This window comes from Centruroides sculpturatus, unplaced genomic scaffold (assembly GCF_000671375.1).
Source record: "Centruroides sculpturatus isolate CEXI.00-Female unplaced genomic scaffold, Cexi_2.0 scaffold429, whole genome shotgun sequence".
NCBI classification, from domain to species: domain Eukaryota; kingdom Metazoa; phylum Arthropoda; class Arachnida; order Scorpiones; family Buthidae; genus Centruroides; species Centruroides sculpturatus.
In genome coordinates this window covers 81,306-101,473 of record NW_019384784.1, presented here as the reverse complement: position 1 = coordinate 101,473, position 20,168 = coordinate 81,306, and the positions used below count along the sequence as shown (strand labels likewise).

The 20,168-nt window shown below is 32.9% G+C and overlaps 1 protein-coding gene across 4 annotated transcripts; it reads right to left on the bottom strand.

Annotated features, from left to right (window-relative positions):
* Nucleotides 1-1,642: 1,642 nt before the first annotated feature.
* Nucleotides 1,643-16,964, bottom strand: LOC111629237. 4 transcript variants are annotated; one of them, XM_023373117.1, is made up of 8 exons: nt 16,885-16,964; nt 10,643-11,046; nt 5,410-5,520; nt 5,184-5,329; nt 4,976-5,099; nt 4,675-4,901; nt 4,032-4,602; nt 1,643-3,917 (listed from the first exon to the last, which is right to left on the bottom strand). In XM_023373117.1, the coding sequence occupies exons 2-8, from the start codon at nt 10,890-10,892 to the stop codon at nt 2,902-2,904; spliced, it is 2,445 nt and encodes an 814-aa protein (XP_023228885.1). In that variant the 5' UTR covers nt 10,893-11,046; nt 16,885-16,964; the 3' UTR covers nt 1,643-2,901. The 4 variants fall into 4 exon arrangements, with proteins under 4 accessions (XP_023228885.1, XP_023228881.1, XP_023228882.1 ...); XM_023373113.1 differs by having other exon boundaries at nt 1,643-4,602; XM_023373114.1 differs by lacking the exon at nt 16,885-16,964 and adding an exon at nt 11,132-11,312 and having other exon boundaries at nt 1,643-4,602.
* Nucleotides 16,965-20,168: the final 3,204 nt, after the last annotated feature.

Below are 20,168 nucleotides of genomic sequence, written 5' to 3'. Positions count from 1 at the left end.
TGCCCAATTTGCACAATCTGGCGTCAGGCATTTATTGAAGCTACTGGGCATGGTTAAAACTCAAGACAGCGTAAGCACAATTATTCCAGATATTACAGGTTCCGACAAGTAAAGAATTTTTATAGTCCTGCCACAAATAAGCTATATATTGATTATCGACCATTTGTGACATGCTATAATGAGCAAAAATTAAAAAAAAAAACTAATAGGTAGGTTTAAAATTAATAAATACAAATGTATTTTGACAGTGAATGAGTTAATTATGCTTTCTATTTGCAAAATTCCTCAACCTTAACACAAAATAAGAAAAAAAGTGAAATTTTAAGAAATTTGCGGGATTTCCCGGGATATTTTCCGGGTTAAAAAAAAACAACCGGAATCCCGTTTGAGAAACCCTATTGGAGACATCAGAAAACGCGCCCGCCGTTTGATGCGCTACTCCGCGACGAAAACAAGCTTAAGCAATGGCGTAGTCGAACGGTGCACACTCGGTAAGTAAGCCTGCATTTTTTTGTTTATAGCATAGTTTATACAGATTATTCCCAAAAAATTATACGTGTTTTGGAAATGTTGAGTGAAATTAGTCTAGAATCGATTAATTTTACGGAAGAAAACCTCTCAAACAGCCGTAGTCCGTAAACTGCACCTCTGTCAGGCTGTGATTGGCTCATGTATTTAAGGATTCCTACAACGCGAAATTCTTATAAAGCGGAACGTATCTACCGCATTATAGGGGGTCGACTGTATTTTAAATTTATTGTTTTTTATTTTTATTTTTTTCTGTACTGAAGCCGGAGTTCCTCGGAATTACGGGCTCTAGATATTTGTCTATTGATTAATCCGGCACTGCGAGGGAGAATGTATTTAACAGGACTGTTCCAGCTTCTAAATTCACGGGTTTAAATTTTTGGGACACGATTGTACGCATCAGTTCAAGATGATATTTTTCATTTTTGTGATAAATTTTAGTACTCTATATAGAGAAATTTTAGATAAAAATATTTGTATACTTGGTAGCATAATTCTTATAAAATGAATCGTAGTGTGACATTTAAAAACAAAAAAAAAGGTCAAAGTCGCACATTTCAAATTTGCAGTTTATTTTGCTGTTTGTTTACCGATTCACCAGACTGATTTATAGTGGTTTATACAGTATTTGCTGGGTTGCTCTATATGTGTGTAAGAATTATATATAAAGACACGATGATTGCAGACAAATACATATGTTAAAATGTGTATAAGATACCACTATAATAAATTTCTTATGTTTAAAAAAACATCTGTAGCTTTTTGTTTTGGCTCGAACATTTAGCAGAAAAATGAATAAAACTTGTTTGGAATAGCAAAAATGAGCTGTATGTTTAAATATGTTGCTTAATAATCGAATTTTATTATCTTACAAGGATTTATTTCTGAAAGGTTCAGTAACTTTCTATAAATAGAACAGGGGATTAAAGAAAAATATTGTCTAAATTTGAAAAATATAATATACAGATTACCGATTATTTTTGATAGTGTATGGTATCAAAATAACGTCACTAGAATGATTTTTATGGATAATAAAATTGATTAGCTTAGTTAACTTGACTGAAATGTTGAATAAATGAAATAATTTTAAAGTTTATTTATTTATTTTCCACATGACAGAATAGTTATACAATGATCAGTTTTGCACATATATACATTATTGTTATCCCAAAAAAGTATTCAGACACCCCTTCAAATATCACAAAAAATCACATCATTCTAGGATATTTAAAGCAATTTTTTATTATATACGTATAGTATTACTATACTATACTATAGAATAGAATTTATTTTTATTGTCATATATTTTAAAATAGATGAAGTTTTAAAATTTGCATAACTTCTATCTACTTAGTCCATCATTTGGCAAATCCAAACTGTGTGGATATCATCTTGTAAATCTCTGAGTTGTACTTAGATATGAAAGATAAAAATTAGTTTGGATATTTGGAATATTTTATAAATTGTTGATTGTTTATTGATTCCAAATAAAAGTATCAAATGCACACTAATGGACAGCCGGATGGCGAGGGGGCGGTTAAGATATTGGCCTTAATGCTCCAAGGGACTTTGGATCTGGTAAAGCAACTTCCTAGGAATTTTTTGGGGGGATGGTCTGGCCCATCTTTTGTCACCTGGCCAAACCCATTACAGGTATGAGGGAAAATGCGCTGTAGTGCCCAGAAGACAGATTTAAAAGTTAAAAAATAGCATAACTGAAATTATTATGATTGTAAAGCTAAACACAGTTAATTGATATTTACAAAAATGCAGTACTGTACTGTAATTAAAATTTATATTGTTAATGAGTTTAAAAATGCAATATTTTATTCTCTGGTTAAATCTGAATACACTGTACTTTTGCTAATCAAGCAATTCCTTGCACAGTGGTGCCAGATTAGCCAAGGAGCCGGATTACCAAGTGAGTGTAAGCCTAAGGCAACAAATTATGTGATCCGTCCCTTTCAGTACCAATTCTTTGGAAGGCGAGCTGGCAAATAATACGGCGTACCGACATACAATACTGTACATAAATGAAACCCAAATAAACAGAATTTGTGACACATTTTCATGGAAATGGAAAAGCATGGGCGATCATATGGTGCGTGTGCCAGATAATTGAGTGTGCGCTGTATTTATTAATATTGGTGTCTGATTACTTTTTGAAAGATTATTATTATAAAATTTTTGTATGATATATATTGAGCACATATTGTTTCAAGTATCTTTTAACGCATTTGTTAAAAAATCTAATAAAGCTTTTGTATTAAAACAATATACATCTCATATCTTTCAGGAGCTGCAAGACGCATTGCTTTAATGATAAGCATTGTTAGAGGTTTTGAAAATACTCGTAAATATAAAGCTAATTTTTCACGCTTGAACACTGTTCGGTTTTGATGGCGAAACGGCAATTAGAGTAACGTACCCATCTCCCGAAATCTCACTATTACTTCTGAATTCGTTTTGATCCAGACAAAATTCCCCAGTTCTAGATGTTTTTCTATGTTTAATGTGGTCTTTACATGTTCCATTCAGGGGTCTTTTACTCCGTCTTATTTGTTTATTTTCCTCATTTTTCATCTCGTTGTCATTATGATCTAATACTACTTTAGACAAATCCAAATCTTCAATTTTTCTGACTCTATATTTTTTCTCACAGACGTGTTGCCATTTTACTTCTTTCAATTTTTGTACAATTTCTAAACCTCTCATTGCTCTGTTTCGTGAAAATTCTTCATTTAAACTTGATTCTGAAGTGTCCTCATTAGATTCCTCCATAGAGCTGTTGAGACTAGCAGATTCTGCAGATTCTAGAGAATCCGTATCTATAGATATATTGTTTTCATTTTTCTTAACTATTCCATTACAGTCAGAGGTTTCGGAAGGTTGTACAGCTTCACAGGAAGATATTCCAGAAGTTTCGGAATCACCTTTGAAATCTTCTGTTGATGTCAAACTATCGTGAGAGTCTTGTAAATCAGAAATGTCAGTTAAAGAATCCTTCCTCGTGGTAGGGGGTTCTGATAAACGGCTTCTCAGACTTAATAATTGAGCCAAACTTTTGTCATTCATTAACTCAACTTCCCTCTTCAAAGTCCAGTTTTCTCCAACAAGACATGAATCAGATTTTGGCAAATTTGAATGCCCAATACGTCCAATTGCACTCTTAAATTCTTTTAAAAATTGTCCAAGAATACCAGTTTCTTTTTCTACTGCTTCACATTCAATATTAGGTACTCTTTGCTCTAAAAGTTTTAAAGCAACTTGATTAGACCATTGTTTGTAAAGTGCTTCAACGTCAACATTTGAATTTGATAGTTGTTTGCAGACATTTTCTTCACTGATACTTTCTAGTTTTTGCTCTTTAACTATATTTTCATTTTCTCCTGGAATAGAAGAAGAAAAGTCATCATTCTTTAGCTCTAATTTCTTGAGTAGTGAACGTCTGGATATTTTACTTTCAGTGCATAAAGATTCAGATTCATCAAACTTCTCCTCACCTTCAAGTATATTATCCATATCAGTTTTGTCATTCATATGAAGCAACTTTTGATATAAGTCTTGTCTAAACATATCAAACTTGTTATTTTGTCCTTCGAGTTGTGTGTTCTGTTTTTGTTTGAAACGATACTTTCGAGGAGGAGGGCATGGAGGTGTTTGGTTATGTTCTATAATCGATCTTGGAATTGGCCCACGAATAGTTTCAACAATCGTTTGCTGCCTTGCATTTTCTAACGAAATTCTCGTTTCTCTGTGATCTTCTGGATAAAAATAATCATCTTCAGGAATCATTACTAATGTTGGTTTGAACCTGAGATTCTTTAAACGGCGACTACTGAGTGCAATTGTCTGTCGAACTCTATTAAGTAGTTCTGCAGCAAGAGGGGGTGGTGAAGCTAGCATTTCAGGTTCAAAATATTCTTCACTTAAGACAAAACTCTGTTTTGCCAAATAATCACTATTTGGATAGTCTGGTTCTTCGTCAGAAATGTAAGTAGATGTTGGATACCTCTCCGATATCAATGATTGCTTCCTATTGTTCCACGACGATCTACTAATGTTTGCAGCAAACTGTTAAAATGATTAATGTTATATTTTTAGATATAATTTATGAAAACAACAAAATAGCAATTTGAATCTCACCTGAGAATTTCTTGAATTTTCTTTCTGATTCCTCAGATCTCTGAATGCTGATTGTCTGTTGCAGATTGCTATCCGATCATTGCATCTGTTGTGTTTACTCCTGCGCACTTTCATGTATATGCATATGGCAAAAATGTAAGTCAAGCCTAAAATCCCAACACATAGTCCAATTATGATAAAGTTGTTCCTTCTCACCCAATGTGGTTCTGTTACTGCCACATCCAATCCTGTTATAAAAAAGGATTTTAATATTTAATTTAACATATACCACTGAATTTGAATATAATTACACAGCACATACCCGGAGACCAACCAATTTTCAGTGCAGAACATGATTCGAATGTAATGTTTTTATCTTGACATCTCAATCGAACTAACATGAGTCGATGCTGAAGCTGGTGTCTCTGACTATCTCTTCCTAACCACTAAAAGAATATGGTATCTAATTAATAACTAAAGAAATATAAACAAGAATAATCATTGCAAATTTAAGTTATAATCATCTTTACTTGAAGAAATGTCTTGCTTCCATCTTGATAAGCTCCAAAAACTGGTTCGCTAGAGCCTTCTTGAAAGATATGTTTCCATCCACTTGGCGTCATGAATTCGGTGCTCATAACTTCGCACGCGCTAAGTGAACTAAGGTTTCCAATCTCTAAATTTAATTTTAAAACATTAGAATAAGAATGAACTTAAAATTAATGTAGAATTTATATATGTAAATGAATAATTTACCAGGAAATTGGAAGAGGGCACCAGGATACACTAATTGTCCAGTTAATGGTAAAGATACCACTGGAAGCTTATCTGCGATGTAGGGCCTTAAGAACATAGTTAAAGGACATTCTAAAATTAAATGATTAAATATTTTAATAAGTGCTACGTATTTACGGAATTAGTTCATAATAAATTAGGATTCAACAAAAGTTAACTCTATTTTTGGACTCTGCCCTCTATACTCTAAGAGGATCTTTTTTTTTTCGGATTCAACGTGGGCTCGGACAGGTTCACAATAAGGCGGCCGGATGATGTTGAGAGACGAGGTTGATGTGTCCGGATGAACCACGTCCGATAGCGGCCGGATGGCCGAGCGGTCAAGGTGGCAGCCTACCGCGCTGGGGAACCCGGGCTCGAATCCGAACGGGTCGAAAAATCTCCAGGAATTTTTCGGGAGTGGACCGTTCGGATATGTCGGTCTTCGTCCCTCACCACCCGGCAGTCCCATTGTGGGCCTGGCCGAACCCATAATGGGCTTGCAAAAAGAGGCCTTCTTAGTGCCCACAGGGCGGAAAGAGTAAAAAAAGAACCACATCCAAAAAATTTATGGTATTGAGCGTCTGAACCCATCAGTGGCCGAATAGATAAAACCGCAAATACTGATAGTTGATCGTAGGTTCGCACTTCGCCAACGGGTTGGACAAATAAAGTTTTACGAGTTTTTGTCATGTTTGTAACATCTAAATAGGGGTCAATTTTCCCATAGAAAGTCTTACCGGCAACGCGACACCTGGGCGATCTTCTCGGGCATCGCGTTGCCGTAAAGAATAAATCAAACCTTGTTTATTGATCGTCCAAGCTCACAAGTGGCCAAGTGGATAAACCAGTGCACACTGGTAGCGGCTTTGAACCTCGCCAACGAGCTGGCCACTTATAGTTTTCTGGCTTTCTTCACGTGTCTTTCAAAATTAGGGGCAAGTTTTCCCATAAAAGTCCACCAGAGCCATTTCCCTTGGTAGATCGTCCACGTGTTGCGTTGGCTTAATCCATCTAACATACGATACTTATCGACCCGTTTTTTTAATACTCTTTCCGCCCTGTGGACACTAAGAGGGGCCTCTTATAGCAGGCCCATTATGGATTCGGCCAGGCCCACAATGGGGCGACCGGGTGGTGAGGGGCGGGGTCCGATATATCCGAACGGATCACCCCCGAAAAATTCCTGGGGATTACTTGACCCGTCCGAATCTCGGGTCCCCCAGAGCGGTAGGCTGCCACCTTGACCGCTCGGCCATCCGGCCTACATTATCGACCCGTTCGGATTTGTTTCCTGGTCCTCATTGTAGTAGGCTGATACCTTAACTGCTCTGCCATTTGACCTTAAATTTCATCCATTACAATAATAATTTGTGTAAATATTTCTCAACAGCGCTAAATATATTCCTTAAATTGTAAAAATAAAAACACGGTAACGTATCGAACCAAGTATGTTTGAAAACCTAAATCTATCGATGTACAAAGAGTCATTACAGAATCGGCAGTTTTCACTGAAAATTTAACAGATTTCCTAATATCATTCTTAAATTTTACATTAAATAAAATTCGGTTTAAATTCCAGTCTGCTCAGAAATTTCCATCGCTGGGTCAATTCAGTTACGTCAGATATCTCTTACTATTACTATTAGGATCCCGAACACATCTACGGAAAGGTTCTCGCAATAGGATGGGAACAATAAAAAGACGTTTCTAGTACTTTGTTTGGATTGATAGTGTAGGTCAATGCAGCACATGCGCCATCTGCCAAGGAGGGAAGTGACCCTCGGGAGAACATTTATGGGAAATCGACGCTTATTTAGGTGTTAGACGCGTGAAAAAACACAAAAAAAATCTAAGTGCCATCCTGTTGGTCAGGCGCGAATCCGTAACCAATTATCAGTGTTAAGTGGTATCCAGTCAGCCATTGATAAGTTCTAAGTATTTATAATAAAATTGATTAATCATATCAAGATTGTTGCATAAATCGACTATAAGTCGCTTATTGTTTATCATTCGTAAGAGATTCTAGAGCTAGAATACTGTATTTTAATCATTTTTGATTCCGTCCTGTGGGCACTACGATGGTCATGCAACTTTTTTGCCAAAGGCATTATCGGTTCGACCAGGCTCAATTAGGGATGCGACAAGTCCAGGAGGGACCGCACATGAAAAACTTCCCGCATTTCTCAGAGTGGAAGGCAACACTAACAGCCTCATTGTCGATGTGGAGGAAACAAAATGGAGATTCTTGTAAAATGGCGTAACAGCAATTGCCTACCTCTTTAATATTAATATGGTATTAGTTGGAAAAGCTTATTTTGAAAAATGGTAGATAAATGTATTGGAGTGAATCCAAACATGTGAAATAATAATTTCTTATATTTCAGTTCCAAATGACTGATTTTGATAAATTAGTTTTCTGTTATTTAGCATAATACTTGTTTTGCCACATTTCGAAAAGTTCGATGTTCTAAAAAATAAAATTGTAAAATGAATCCGAGATTTTTTTTTTCATTTACCCTACATTTGTCTTTTGACTTGTACTCCTTAGAATTTATAATTTATTTAAAAAGTATATATCAATTTATTAAATATCATGATGGGTATCATTTTTTTAACTCTCCACCCTGTAAGCACTAACAGGACCTTTTTTCGGGCCTGTCGTGGCTTTGACCAGGCCCATAATGAGGGCGACCAGATGGGCCGAAGGATCGGGATTTTCTAGATTTTATCTTGGGCTCTTAAAGGCTAACTATTTTAACAGAATATTAGAAGTGTCAGTGGTCACCTGGCATTTTTAATGTTCTGTTAATGTTAACATGGAAAAATATCATCACTTTTATTGTAAGAATTGGAGGATATGATCTAAATTCTCGTAATTTATTATTAGTGGTGCAGCGTTTAGGTCCACCAGTGATCAAGTGGACATAATCACTAAACACTGATAATTGACAGCGGGTTCGCGCCTCGCCAAAGGGCTGCTCATGCAGAAATTTTGGGTTTCTTTACGTTTGTAAGGCTTAAACAGCGGCCAGTTTCCTTAGAAAGTCCTCCGGTGAAGCACCCCCTCTTGACAGATTGCCCATGTATCGCGTTGCCTCATTCCGTTAATCTTACAGTCCTAACGCGCAAGTGTTTTACATTAGCCAAAGAATCAATCAGCAGAACACCAAAAATTATTGAATTACAGTCGACCACCCCTATATCACTGTTGATAATTCCGTTTTATATGAATTCCATGTTGTACGAGTCACTTAGATTTTACAAATACATGTGCCGGGCTGTGAACGGCTCACGTGTTTGTAAAATCTAAGAGACTCGTACAACATGGAATTCATATAAAACGGAATTATCAACAGTGTTATAGGGGGGTCGACTGTAAACAGGTACATGTGTAAACTTATATACATTTATAAAAGCAAACAAGTAGCACGATTAATTTTATAAATTAATGAATCGCGATACCTTATTATTTAGAAAGATATATCACGCTATAGCCATTGTTTAACATTCATTTAAATAAATGACGACATTGAACATTTAAAGAGAAAAATATTTACTCTCTTTGTTTAAAAAATCCAGTTATGTTTTTAAATTTTGTTGCCCTTGAAAATTAATATCAAAAACTTTTTGGCAAGCTTCTCATTATAATTATGTTGTTTATCTGATAAGATTGTTGTTTAATGTTAAAATTTAAAAAAAAATTAATGATAGTTTGATTTATTTAGCTTGTTAGTGTTTAGAATTATATTACTTCGAATTTAAGATGCATTTTCTTTCATATATTTCTGAACGGTGATAGTTGGTAGCGGGTTCGCACCCCACCAACTGGGTTGCTTCACGTGTCTAATACAAGTTCCCTTAGAAAGTCTTCCAGAAAGACACCCCTTGGTAGATCGTCCACGTGTTGCATTGTCTCATTCCATCGTCTCATTCCATCAATTCCATCTCCTTTAAAATCGAAGTTATAAATTGATTATTTTTTAATTATTTAATAATTTATTAAGGAAAATATTATATATTTCACTCAGTATTCTATTATGAATAATGTCATTATATATATATATATATATTTGTGTTTATTTGTCCAAACAGTAGAGGTTTTTTCTAATATTTTTCCTCTGTTGCTCGAGCATAACTGAACGTAATGTTTTTGTATATTGTTAGAAAAACTGGAAATGTTCAACTGAACTATTTCAATTTATATATAGTACATTAAGTACTCACGCATCTAACATTTTGGCCAGCGTGAAATTATAATTTTAGTTTATTTTTATATATCATATTTATAAATATAATTGCATGAATAGACAGAATATAAACGTGGATTTTCAATTATTGACTAGATTTTTTTTAATTTCAATGTATTTTTATGTTTTATAATAATGTTTTTAAAACTGGATGAAACTGTAGTTCAATTTTATGTTTTTACAAGGTGGTGTTACCCTTCACAAATAGGACTTGATGGGGTAAGGCAACGCAACATATGGGTGATCTCCCTCTTGAGAGGACGTTTTTATGGAAAACTGGACCCTATTCAGGTGTTAGACACGTGAAAAAACCCGGGAAACTCCATATGGCCAGTTAACTGTTGAGGTGCAAACTCGCGATTAATGTTACCGCGATTAATGTCACCTTACAGATGGAAGCAGTAGTCGAAAATATAGTCTAATTTTGGTTTTAACAAATTTTCTAAATTAAAGTTTAATTTTAATTATTTTATTGTTAAAATGTTTATGTTTTTTCCACGTTTTTGATGTTTTAATTGAATGTCATGTGTTTACTTTGTGCTCTTTTAACATAACGAAACTATGTCACCTGATTTTTCTTCGTGTTTCAAGATCAGTTAAGAATGTTCATTTTTTACTTTTTTACTCTATTTCCTCTTGAATAAAAAATTTAACTTTACAAAGAACTCGAAAACCTTAAATTACAACAGATATAGCTCACAAATTTGCCATATTTATTACAGGACCTGTGGAGTCTCCCAGAGTTTAACGGAGCAAAATACATATTAGGGTCCTATAGCAAAATACATTATTATATTTAAGAAAAGGAGGTATACGAAAAAACATTGTATAGGTGCCATAATTCTTCTAGGTCTAGAGCAATTTGCTCCTTTTGCCTCTTTAGGGGCGTCCCTGAGTAGCCGTAACAAAGTATGGCGAATTTGTAAAGGAAAATAAGTTTAGTGTCCCATATATTTAAATTTTACCTGTTATAAACTCCACACAATCATCCAAATCATCCCTGTATATATAGTGAGTTGGTGCACATTGGCACGTACATCCTTCTCCGGGAATGGAAGCAGCGAATCTTCCGTCTTGCTGGCAATCAGAATCTTCACAGTGATGTTTAGATATGGTGAAAACGTCACCGAAATAGTCTCTTGTAATATGGTAACTATAATCCAAGGGTGCTGATGCCACTATAGTCCAAAGAACCATATTTATTAAGAACACCATGATGGTGAAACATTCGCTCCTGTTTCCAACATCGTAGCTATATTCTATGATTCGTTTTAACCCATATTCTCCTTTTTTATTCTTCTAGAAATTTGCATAACTATGCGTTATGGTGGTTAATTTCATACGCTCGATAATTTTTTGCACCATTTTCCTAAGGAAAATATAAAATATCGCACATTAATTACGCTACTTATTACTACATTTTGATCACTTATATGTACAATTTAATGTAATACAGTCAGATTTCGATATAACGTCACCGTTTATTCGTCTCTGAAATTGGCATTAATCGAGTACGGCACTAATTAGAAGCGTGCTGTATCGAGTTTTCACTAATTCTTAAACAGATGTTAAACAGAATTAATGTTCTAGTATGTTGATGAAGTGATTTGGCTCAAAGATGGTCATTTCTAAGTGCTAGACTATAAAAATTTGTGTATAAATTTAAAATAATGCCTAAGAATCCTTAATATTTAATTACAGATAATCCATAACAGTTTGACTACAGAATTTTCTGTAATAATTTAATTAAAAGTTACAAATAAATCAGTAACTAGATACAGAATATGAAACGGACTATGCTATATCCAAACGGGCTTATTTCGTTGCTTGTCACTTAGAAGCACCCAATAATTCTAAATTTAAAAAAATGAAATATTTTTATCGTATTCGAGATCAACAATCGACTAAGTAAAGTATTCAACCCGAACAATCAATAGAACAATGAATGTAAGCACGCTTCAGATATTGTCATTTTCCTTGTGGATTGTCATAACATTCTTCCAGTACAAGGAAATTGTGTAAACAAATCTTTAATAAAAATACATTCGAATTAATTAGACTTATATATATTTAAATTGATCTTATATGTAATATTAGTTTATTAATAGCTCTGTACATACAAACACTATGATAATATTTATTGTAGAACTGAGGGTTAACATCCAAATGGAACAATATTATGGAATTTTTACAGTTGTAAAAGTGAGAAATTTGAAAGTAAGCTATGGTAAAAACAGAAACTTATTGTATATTAACGTAACTACTATATTTTCATGCGTATAACCCGCAGAAAATTTCTAGAATGAGAATAAAACTTTCGTATAATCCACCCTACCGGATAGTCTGCGCCTGTGGAGCAACAATTGTTTCATAGGTACTGGTTTCGTAATTACAATTTAAAATCTGCTTATAATTCGCACCGGATTCAACTTGTATTTTAAACCCAGATAATAATAAAGTACTGTACAGTAAAACCTGTGTAAACTGGAATCGCATTGTATCAAACACTTTTTTCCAGTTTGGCAGGCTTCCGTTTTGAACAGAAGAAATTTTTCCGTTTAAGCAGGTTTCCGTTCTATTAAGGTTCTATTTCAGACTGGATTTACTATATTTTAAATATATGTTATAAATTTATTTTAAAACAAGTAAATTAGGTGTTTTAAATCAATTTTTAAAAAGATTAATACAGTCGAATCTCCAATAACGGCCATCTCTAAACAGTGGCTATTTTTTCAGGATCATTTCTTTTTGAAATGCATACAAAATAACCTGCAAACACGGACATTTTTCTCTAACAGTGGCCGTTGTTCACTGTATAATAAATTAAATAAAATTAAATAATAATAATAATAATAATAATAATAATAATAANATTAAATAATAAATTCGACTGTATAATAAATTTTCGAACTTATCAAGAATATTAAAGAAAATTTTAAATATGATATTAAAATTTTATCATAAATGAATTGTATATATTATAATTAATTATAAAATGTGATAATTAACCTATATTTTAATTAATATTAATTAAGAAATATATGCACATCAATAAATCTAATTTGAATATTAGGAAGTATAATTATTTAATATTTAAATATGATTTAAATAATAATTCATCTCATTTTTTATTTTATTTTATAATAAATTGAGTCTCTTTTTATGTGCTTCATAACTTTATAGAATATAAACATACAAAGGGTAGCCTTAAAGTTAGTTAACCATGCTTTTTGTTGTGTATTTGAATAAGATAACTGACTTTTGAGCAACCTCTATATACATATATTCAAGTTATGTCATAACTATGAAGCTATACAAAGGTGTCATATTGTCACTCCAAAAAGCAGTTCAAGGTTAATGAACTTAGAGCATTAAAAAACCTCCTTTCAAAGGCCACAAACCAAATTTAAATAACAAAAACCTATTCAATATTTTTCTTACATACATTTACAACATTAATTACATTTTATTGAATATTAATTTGTTGCTTTCTTATGGAAATTAATTTCAAGTTTACATTGTTGGTGTTCTTTTCTATGAAATTTATGAATAGAAAACAGAAAACATGTTTTGGGTGTGTCTTTTCATTATGTTCAATCATTTTATATAAATTTAATTAATAGAATTAAGTAAATAAGAAATTTTTAAAAGAAATTTTGTAAGTAAACTACTAAAAAAATACTTTTTCGTATACATTTTCGATATTTTTTTAATTCTATATCAACAGGAGCACATTACAGATGCTGTTTTAAGCACTTTTGAGGCCCATGGCCCAATTTCTTTACAAGAATTAATTGAATATAAAAGGAAAATATTATTAATGAGCAGTGAGATGAGGCTTGTAAGGTGAGGCATCCAGCCATTACTAGTTAAACCTCACTTCATACCAATATAAATTATCGTGCATCCTTAATTCTATATGAATAAGGAAATACTGTATTGATATGTTCCTGTTCTATATCAACAGAAACACATGATTAGGTTATTTGTAATATTAAGACAGGAATAGCTTCTATTGTATAATTAATACTACTCCAATGGAATACATTATTTCTACACTCCTGAACAAGTGCACAAGATTATTGTATTCCTGATTCTACACTGGGAGGAACACTGGCAGAGGAGTGTTCCTGTTGATATAGAAAAGGAAATGGAGCACAGATCAAAGATATCTTTGATATCTACTCCATCAAACAACTTTGACATAAAATACTATCAAAGATCTTCAACGGGATAAGAACTTAGTTGATAAATTTAACATTCAAGACTAATCAATTACATATACAAAATAAGAAGCATCTGTACTTAATCCATCAATAACCTATTTCCTAAGTATGGCATCCTAACTGAAGTGATTATTATAATTTATCAGCATCACTATACAAAATACTTTACACACAACGTACTTTAAGTTTAGTATCATCATATATAATTATTATTATAGAATGAAGCAATAATATTATTCAAATGCAGTTCTATCTTTTTTAGGTCGGCATGAATTAAATATAGCAAAGTTTACGTTACAAATGATTTTGTTACACTTTCTTACCGTAGCAAAACTGTGTAATAAAGTCATTTTAACATGAATTTTAGTATGCATTTTATACATTATTATATAAAACCGTGTAAAAGAGCCATTTACGGGGTAAACTTTCCTATTTATTTACACTTATTTATAGAAAACCGTATATAACACGCAACATAAGACACCAATTTTTGCATACAAATTTAAGCGTTACGGTCGTGTTAGTAAACTTATTACAAAATTAAACATATAATTAACTAATTTATGAGTGATAATACGTTATTTAAACTTCAATCTTGCAAAAAAAAAAGTAATTAAGGAAGACATTTTTATGTTAGAAACGAGTACTTAAAGATTTCTTCTCAAAAATTGTACGGTAATTAACCAAGTGGGACAAAGTTCTTAATCGATTCTTCCTTAACCGATAATAAAACAGGAAATAATTACAAGATAATTTAAATTATCCGTGGAACGAATTAAAGTTTATAAAAGATTTCTCAATAACGATAAATCTATGCGATCGCTGAGTAAAGGGTGAACATGTGAGCATGGAAGCCCTTTAAAAAAATTAATACAGTATGTTCATAGTTATAAACAGGATCTGTATATAGTTCTAATGCCTTAAGCTAATTATTTTTTTCTAAACTTCTTAAATATTTAATGAGAGAGTCGCCATGAAGGTCATCTTGTTCTTAGATTACAATCTTTTTTTTTCAAATGGAATTAAGAAAACAATTCTGATTCAAAATAAATAAATACAGATAAATTCAACTCGATATACAAATTAATTAATATCTTATATAATTCATTTACAACCAAAGGAAAAATATCAAAACTTGAGTATTCCAAGTAGATGTTACTTTTAGGTAAATTGTTTATATATGATATACAAAAATTACCTATAAGTAACTCCTACTGAATAATACGCTTGACTAAATCCGGATCAAAACCCGTAACCAATAGAAAAAATACATTAATTAATTTTTAAAATATATATATAATAATTCTCGTATATTTAAGATATTCAAATCACTCACCATTTAAAGTAGGTGTTACTTTTAAGCAAATTATACATTTAGTAATACTGGGATATTTACTTAAAGTTAACTCCTGCTGATATGTTTGAAGGGTTTCCATATTAAAACATGTTGTTAATTATATTAAATTAAAACACTATTCAGTTTTATAATAATGTGCATTGTTATCCGTACGAACACGAGATGATACACACGTCATTTAACATCTTTACATGGCGTGCAATCATGTCTGTCTTCCTTGTTTGACACCTGCGAAGGTCATCGACTCTAATACACTATTCAAGATGTTGTCACTACCAAGAAAATATATAAATCACAACAAGAGCACGCATTTCTCTTCAAATACTTTATACTTTCAAGTTCAAGACGAACATAAATATAACAAATTGATGTTAAAAATAAGAATAAAGTCTCCTAATGGCATCCATTTTTAGACACTTCCTATTAATTTTCTATCAAACAGTGCGTGGCAACCGTGACCTAAGGAAGATTTTCTAAAGGATTAATATTAAATTGTGCAATTACCTTAAGGGAAATAAATATAATTTCGTACTTAAATGATTTTTATAATTTTAAATTTCAGGTTAAAACAAAGGTCATAACTCGAATTCCTATCGCGCGTTATTCGTTAAGAAAATCGACGTTTGTGCTTAAATAGATTAATGAGGAAATTATTAATTAAACTTGAGTGATTAATTAATTTAACTTCTTTTTAAAAAAATAACCAATAAGATAATTTTTTTATTAATTCCAGGTTAAAACGAAAGTAATTCGTTGAACTCCTGTCGAGGTTGGTATTGAGTTATTCATTAGAAAATTCCTAATTAACTAGGAAAATTATTAATTAAGCTAAACGAATTAATTTAACAATTTTTTCTTTAAAAATAACGAATTTTTCTATCTTAAATGTGCTTGAAAGGTGAGAATTAGGCATTTTCTTAAGAGACTCGCGTACATTTTATACAGAATAATGCGATTTATGACTCTGTTTTCAAGTAACAAACGTATAAATTATGAATTAATTTTTAAAATTATTAAGGTTAAATTCTAAACCAGCTAACAATCGTAGGCTCTACAACCTTGATGTTCTTTTTTCTCGTCCTTGATATTTATATACGTATGTAAGAAATGGTAAGTCGTGATAAACATGATCAGAATAATGTTGGTGACTAGCTGTGACTAGTAGAGAAACATTCCAAATATTCAAAATCCATTTCTAAGAACTCAACAAAAATTTTTCAGTAAAAGTTACTTTTAATCAAATTCTTCATATACATATACATATGTATATGAAGAATTTAATATATCACATATGAAGAATTTGATATATTACATATATCAAATTCTTCATATACATATACATATGTATATGAAGAATTTGATATATGTATAATACTAAAAATACTAAATTTTCTGGTAAACAAGGCTTTATAGCTGTTATAACTTGATATTTATACAAATTAAAACTTAAATAACTTATCTAATTCGTGTTAAAGTAGTGATTTATGTAGTTATTTTATATATAAATAAACAATTTTAATTATTAAAATTAATTTTCTATCGCCGCTACTCAGCGCGACACCGGGTATAACAGGATTTTTATCAGTTCAGAAAGTGAATTTTTATATAAAAAAAATACGCTTACCTTTTATCGATATCGTGCTTAATAGCTTTGCTTGGATAGTTGTTGCTCATCTGACGACATCTGTTGCATTGCCACTTCAGTAGAACAGGAGAATGCACCGCTCTCGTCAATCAGCTGACAAGGACGAGACACGTCACTGATTCAAAAGCGCCGATTCTCTATCCCCAGCAATTTCGTCCCCAAATTGCACCCTAAAATTGCAATTGCACTCAATATGCCACTTTTTGCAATGATTGAAGAAAATAGAGGTAGAACGTTATCGAATTCTTAAGTTTGGAGCAGTAAAATAATCCATTTTATCACACAAAATCAAGTGTTAAATCTAGCAGCAATTAAATTTAGATAGTGAAATTGGTAAACTGTTGAAAAATAAAACAGTTGAAGTTTAAAAAATGGTCCGAACCAGCATCTAAAATGGGTCACTCGATGACAACTTTCGTTAGTTTTTAAGGTTAACGACCAAAAATTCCAAGTTCTTAAGAAGAAAAAAATAAATAAAATAAAATAAAAAACGCGCGCGCTTGTGCCCGCAGCAATTGGCACATGGTTCTTTGACCCTTCTTAGGAACCAAAACTGATTATTCATAGCTGCAACTCACCCATCCATGCTTCATGTACAAATGCTTATGTTCTAGAATTTAACTTGATTACTACATATAGAGCATTCCCAATAACAGACTGGTCCCTTCATCCGTGACCACAGGTTGAATGTCCTTCGATCTGTGGGCAGAAGAGGCACGAGAATTTTTGGTAATAAACTCTTTCCATCTATAGTTTCCTTACGAGAAATTGCTTCCTTAAAGAGAATTTTAGAGGTTGAGGAATTCCTATTCAAGTTCAGGAAGTCTGACATGAATAATACTCACTCCTAATTCTAACACACGAATGTTTGTGCTGTGATTTCTTCTTCTTCTTCTCTCGTAAGCCGAATTATTCCTGCAGTAGACATGTTCGTGAAATTTAAAACATTCATTATTCTGTAAAAGTCTTGTTTTTTCCAATTTTCCTGGAAGTTAATCGACTAATTCTTTATTCTTTTCTCATGCTTTGCACAAAGCGGAAACGATAATGCGGACAAACCTCCGAACAACGGCCACTGATGGGAATATAAAAGTGTCGTTATTTGATATGCGTTTAAAAAAAGGATCATCCCTGAAAATTGGCCGTTGTTTGGAGGTTCGACTGAGCTAGACTTGATTTTCATATCGAATTTTCTGCCTTTTCTTTTTAATTAAAATTTTCGTTACGACTAACTTGACTTATAAACACGTTTTTATACATTTTAAGTTTTAAAATAACCAGAAAATCCTTGATTAAAACACTTAAAATATCATTTTTTATGGTAATAATTCTAAGATAATGTCGTAAGGTAATTTATAAAATTCAAAAGTGCATATGAAGTGTGACGAAATGATTTATTACAACTCCAATTTGTTACCAGGAACAATAAAAAATAATATAAAAAAAATATGAATTTAATTGAGTAAGTCAATTGTTTCTCAACATTATCCATCATTTTCTTTTCAATAATTTCAGGATGATACGCTGAAAATCTACTCATTGCAACATTATTAATGCCCATAGAAACGTGAAGAAAAATCCAATTATCCGGTCTTTTAGAAGCTCGACATGAAAATAATTTAGGAATTTGCAGGTTAGGGGAAGAGTTTTCATGTAAAATCCAGAGCGGAAAATGACTCGAAGATACTATTGTAACTGTTATACTCTATGGTAACTGGATGAAATAGTAGTTAAAGGAAGGGAAGACAAAGGAAGCGAATGTCACGGATTGTTGACGAAATTTTGAAATTGTTTAATGAGTGAAGAGAGCGTGAAACTGTAAATAATACTGATGACCGAATATTTTAGGGGGGTAAAATACATGAATATTTAAGGAAGCGTGGTATATTATATGGTAGTGGATCCGGTAGTGGGATATATTCCCCTAAAACATGCATTATAACTGTATGGCACACAATCCACGCGTATAAACATATCATTAAACGCTGTAGACAATATACAATTAAGCATATAAACAACACAAGAACATACAAAATCACAATACATATAACGAAATACAACGCATGCAAGCATAAACAGGAGAACTGGTATTCTTACAGAGGACATACATATACTAAATATAAGCATGTAAACACATAAAAAATGAAGTGGTGAGTACAGTTTGACCCCTTGAACTCTACGTTCTCGTGACTCGATATCTATTGCGGATTATGATTAATATTTACCAGCTTGAATAGCCTCATAAATCTTTATAACTACCTTCTATGATGATAATCGCATCAGTAAGGCAAGACAACATCGCATTAAAGACAGTTCGAACTTATTATCATAAAGAGAATTCCTCCTCGTACAAATTTTAATTATTCTTGGACTTGTATGCAACACCAAAGCGATTTGCCAAGACGTGCCTTCTGGGAGGACTTTCTATGGGAAACGGCTCTCAATTTAGTTGTTAGACACGTGAATAAAACCTGGAAAACTCCGAATAGCCGGATTGATGGGGCGCGAACCCACGACCGACCCGGTGTTCAATGGTTTTATATATTCGGCCACTGATAAGCTTGGGGTTTTTTCAACTCTCCGTTCTCTGGGCACTCAGAGGCTTTTAGCATACCCATTACAGGTTCGGCCAAGTTCACAATGGGGCAGCCGGATTAGAGACGAAGCCCATATATCTGGACGGACTACCAACTGAAAAATTCCTGGAACTTTTTCGACCCGTCTGAATTCGATCCCGGGTACCCAAAGGCTGCCACCTTAACCGCTCGGCCATCTGGCCATGGGCTTGGGATAGTGGCAGGGATCAGCTGGACCGGAATGTATGGTTGTCTCACCTTGGACCTCAGCTTTCGTCCTGACCACAGATGGCCCCTGTAAGTATCGGAATATCCCTGTATAAGCAACTTTTAAATTATAAGGAAAAGTTTCCTTCTGTCAGTCTATCTATTCCGAATCACTCTGGATTATAAAATCTCAAATTTTAAATTAGACCCGAAGCGTGTGTTTCAAAAATGGCGAAGCGTGTGTTTCTGTAATCTGATTCACGTAAATACAGTAGACCCCCCCTATAACGCTTAGATACGTTCCACGCTAACCGAAAATTACGTTGTAGGAATGATTATATACACGAGCCAATCGCAGCCCGATAGGTGGGAACTTTACGGACTAAGGCTGTTTGAAAGGTTTTCTTCTATAAAATTAACCGATTCTAGACTAATTCCACTCAACATTTCCAAAACACGTATAATTTTTTGGGAATAATC

Excerpts from the sequence above, each read along its gene's own strand:
- LOC111629237 (XM_023373113.1), bottom strand. The coding sequence starts at position 10,892 with ATGGTGTTCTTAATAAATATGGTTCTTTGGACTATAGTGGCATCAGCA. Across the intron at positions 5,521-10,642 it reads TTGTGTGGAGTTTATAACAG|AATGTCCTTTAACTATGTTC; the intron begins GTAAAATTTAAA and ends ATTTAATTTTAG. Across the intron at positions 4,603-4,674 it reads AAAATTCAAGAAATTCTCAG|TTTGCTGCAAACATTAGTAG; the intron begins GTGAGATTCAAA and ends TCATTTTAACAG.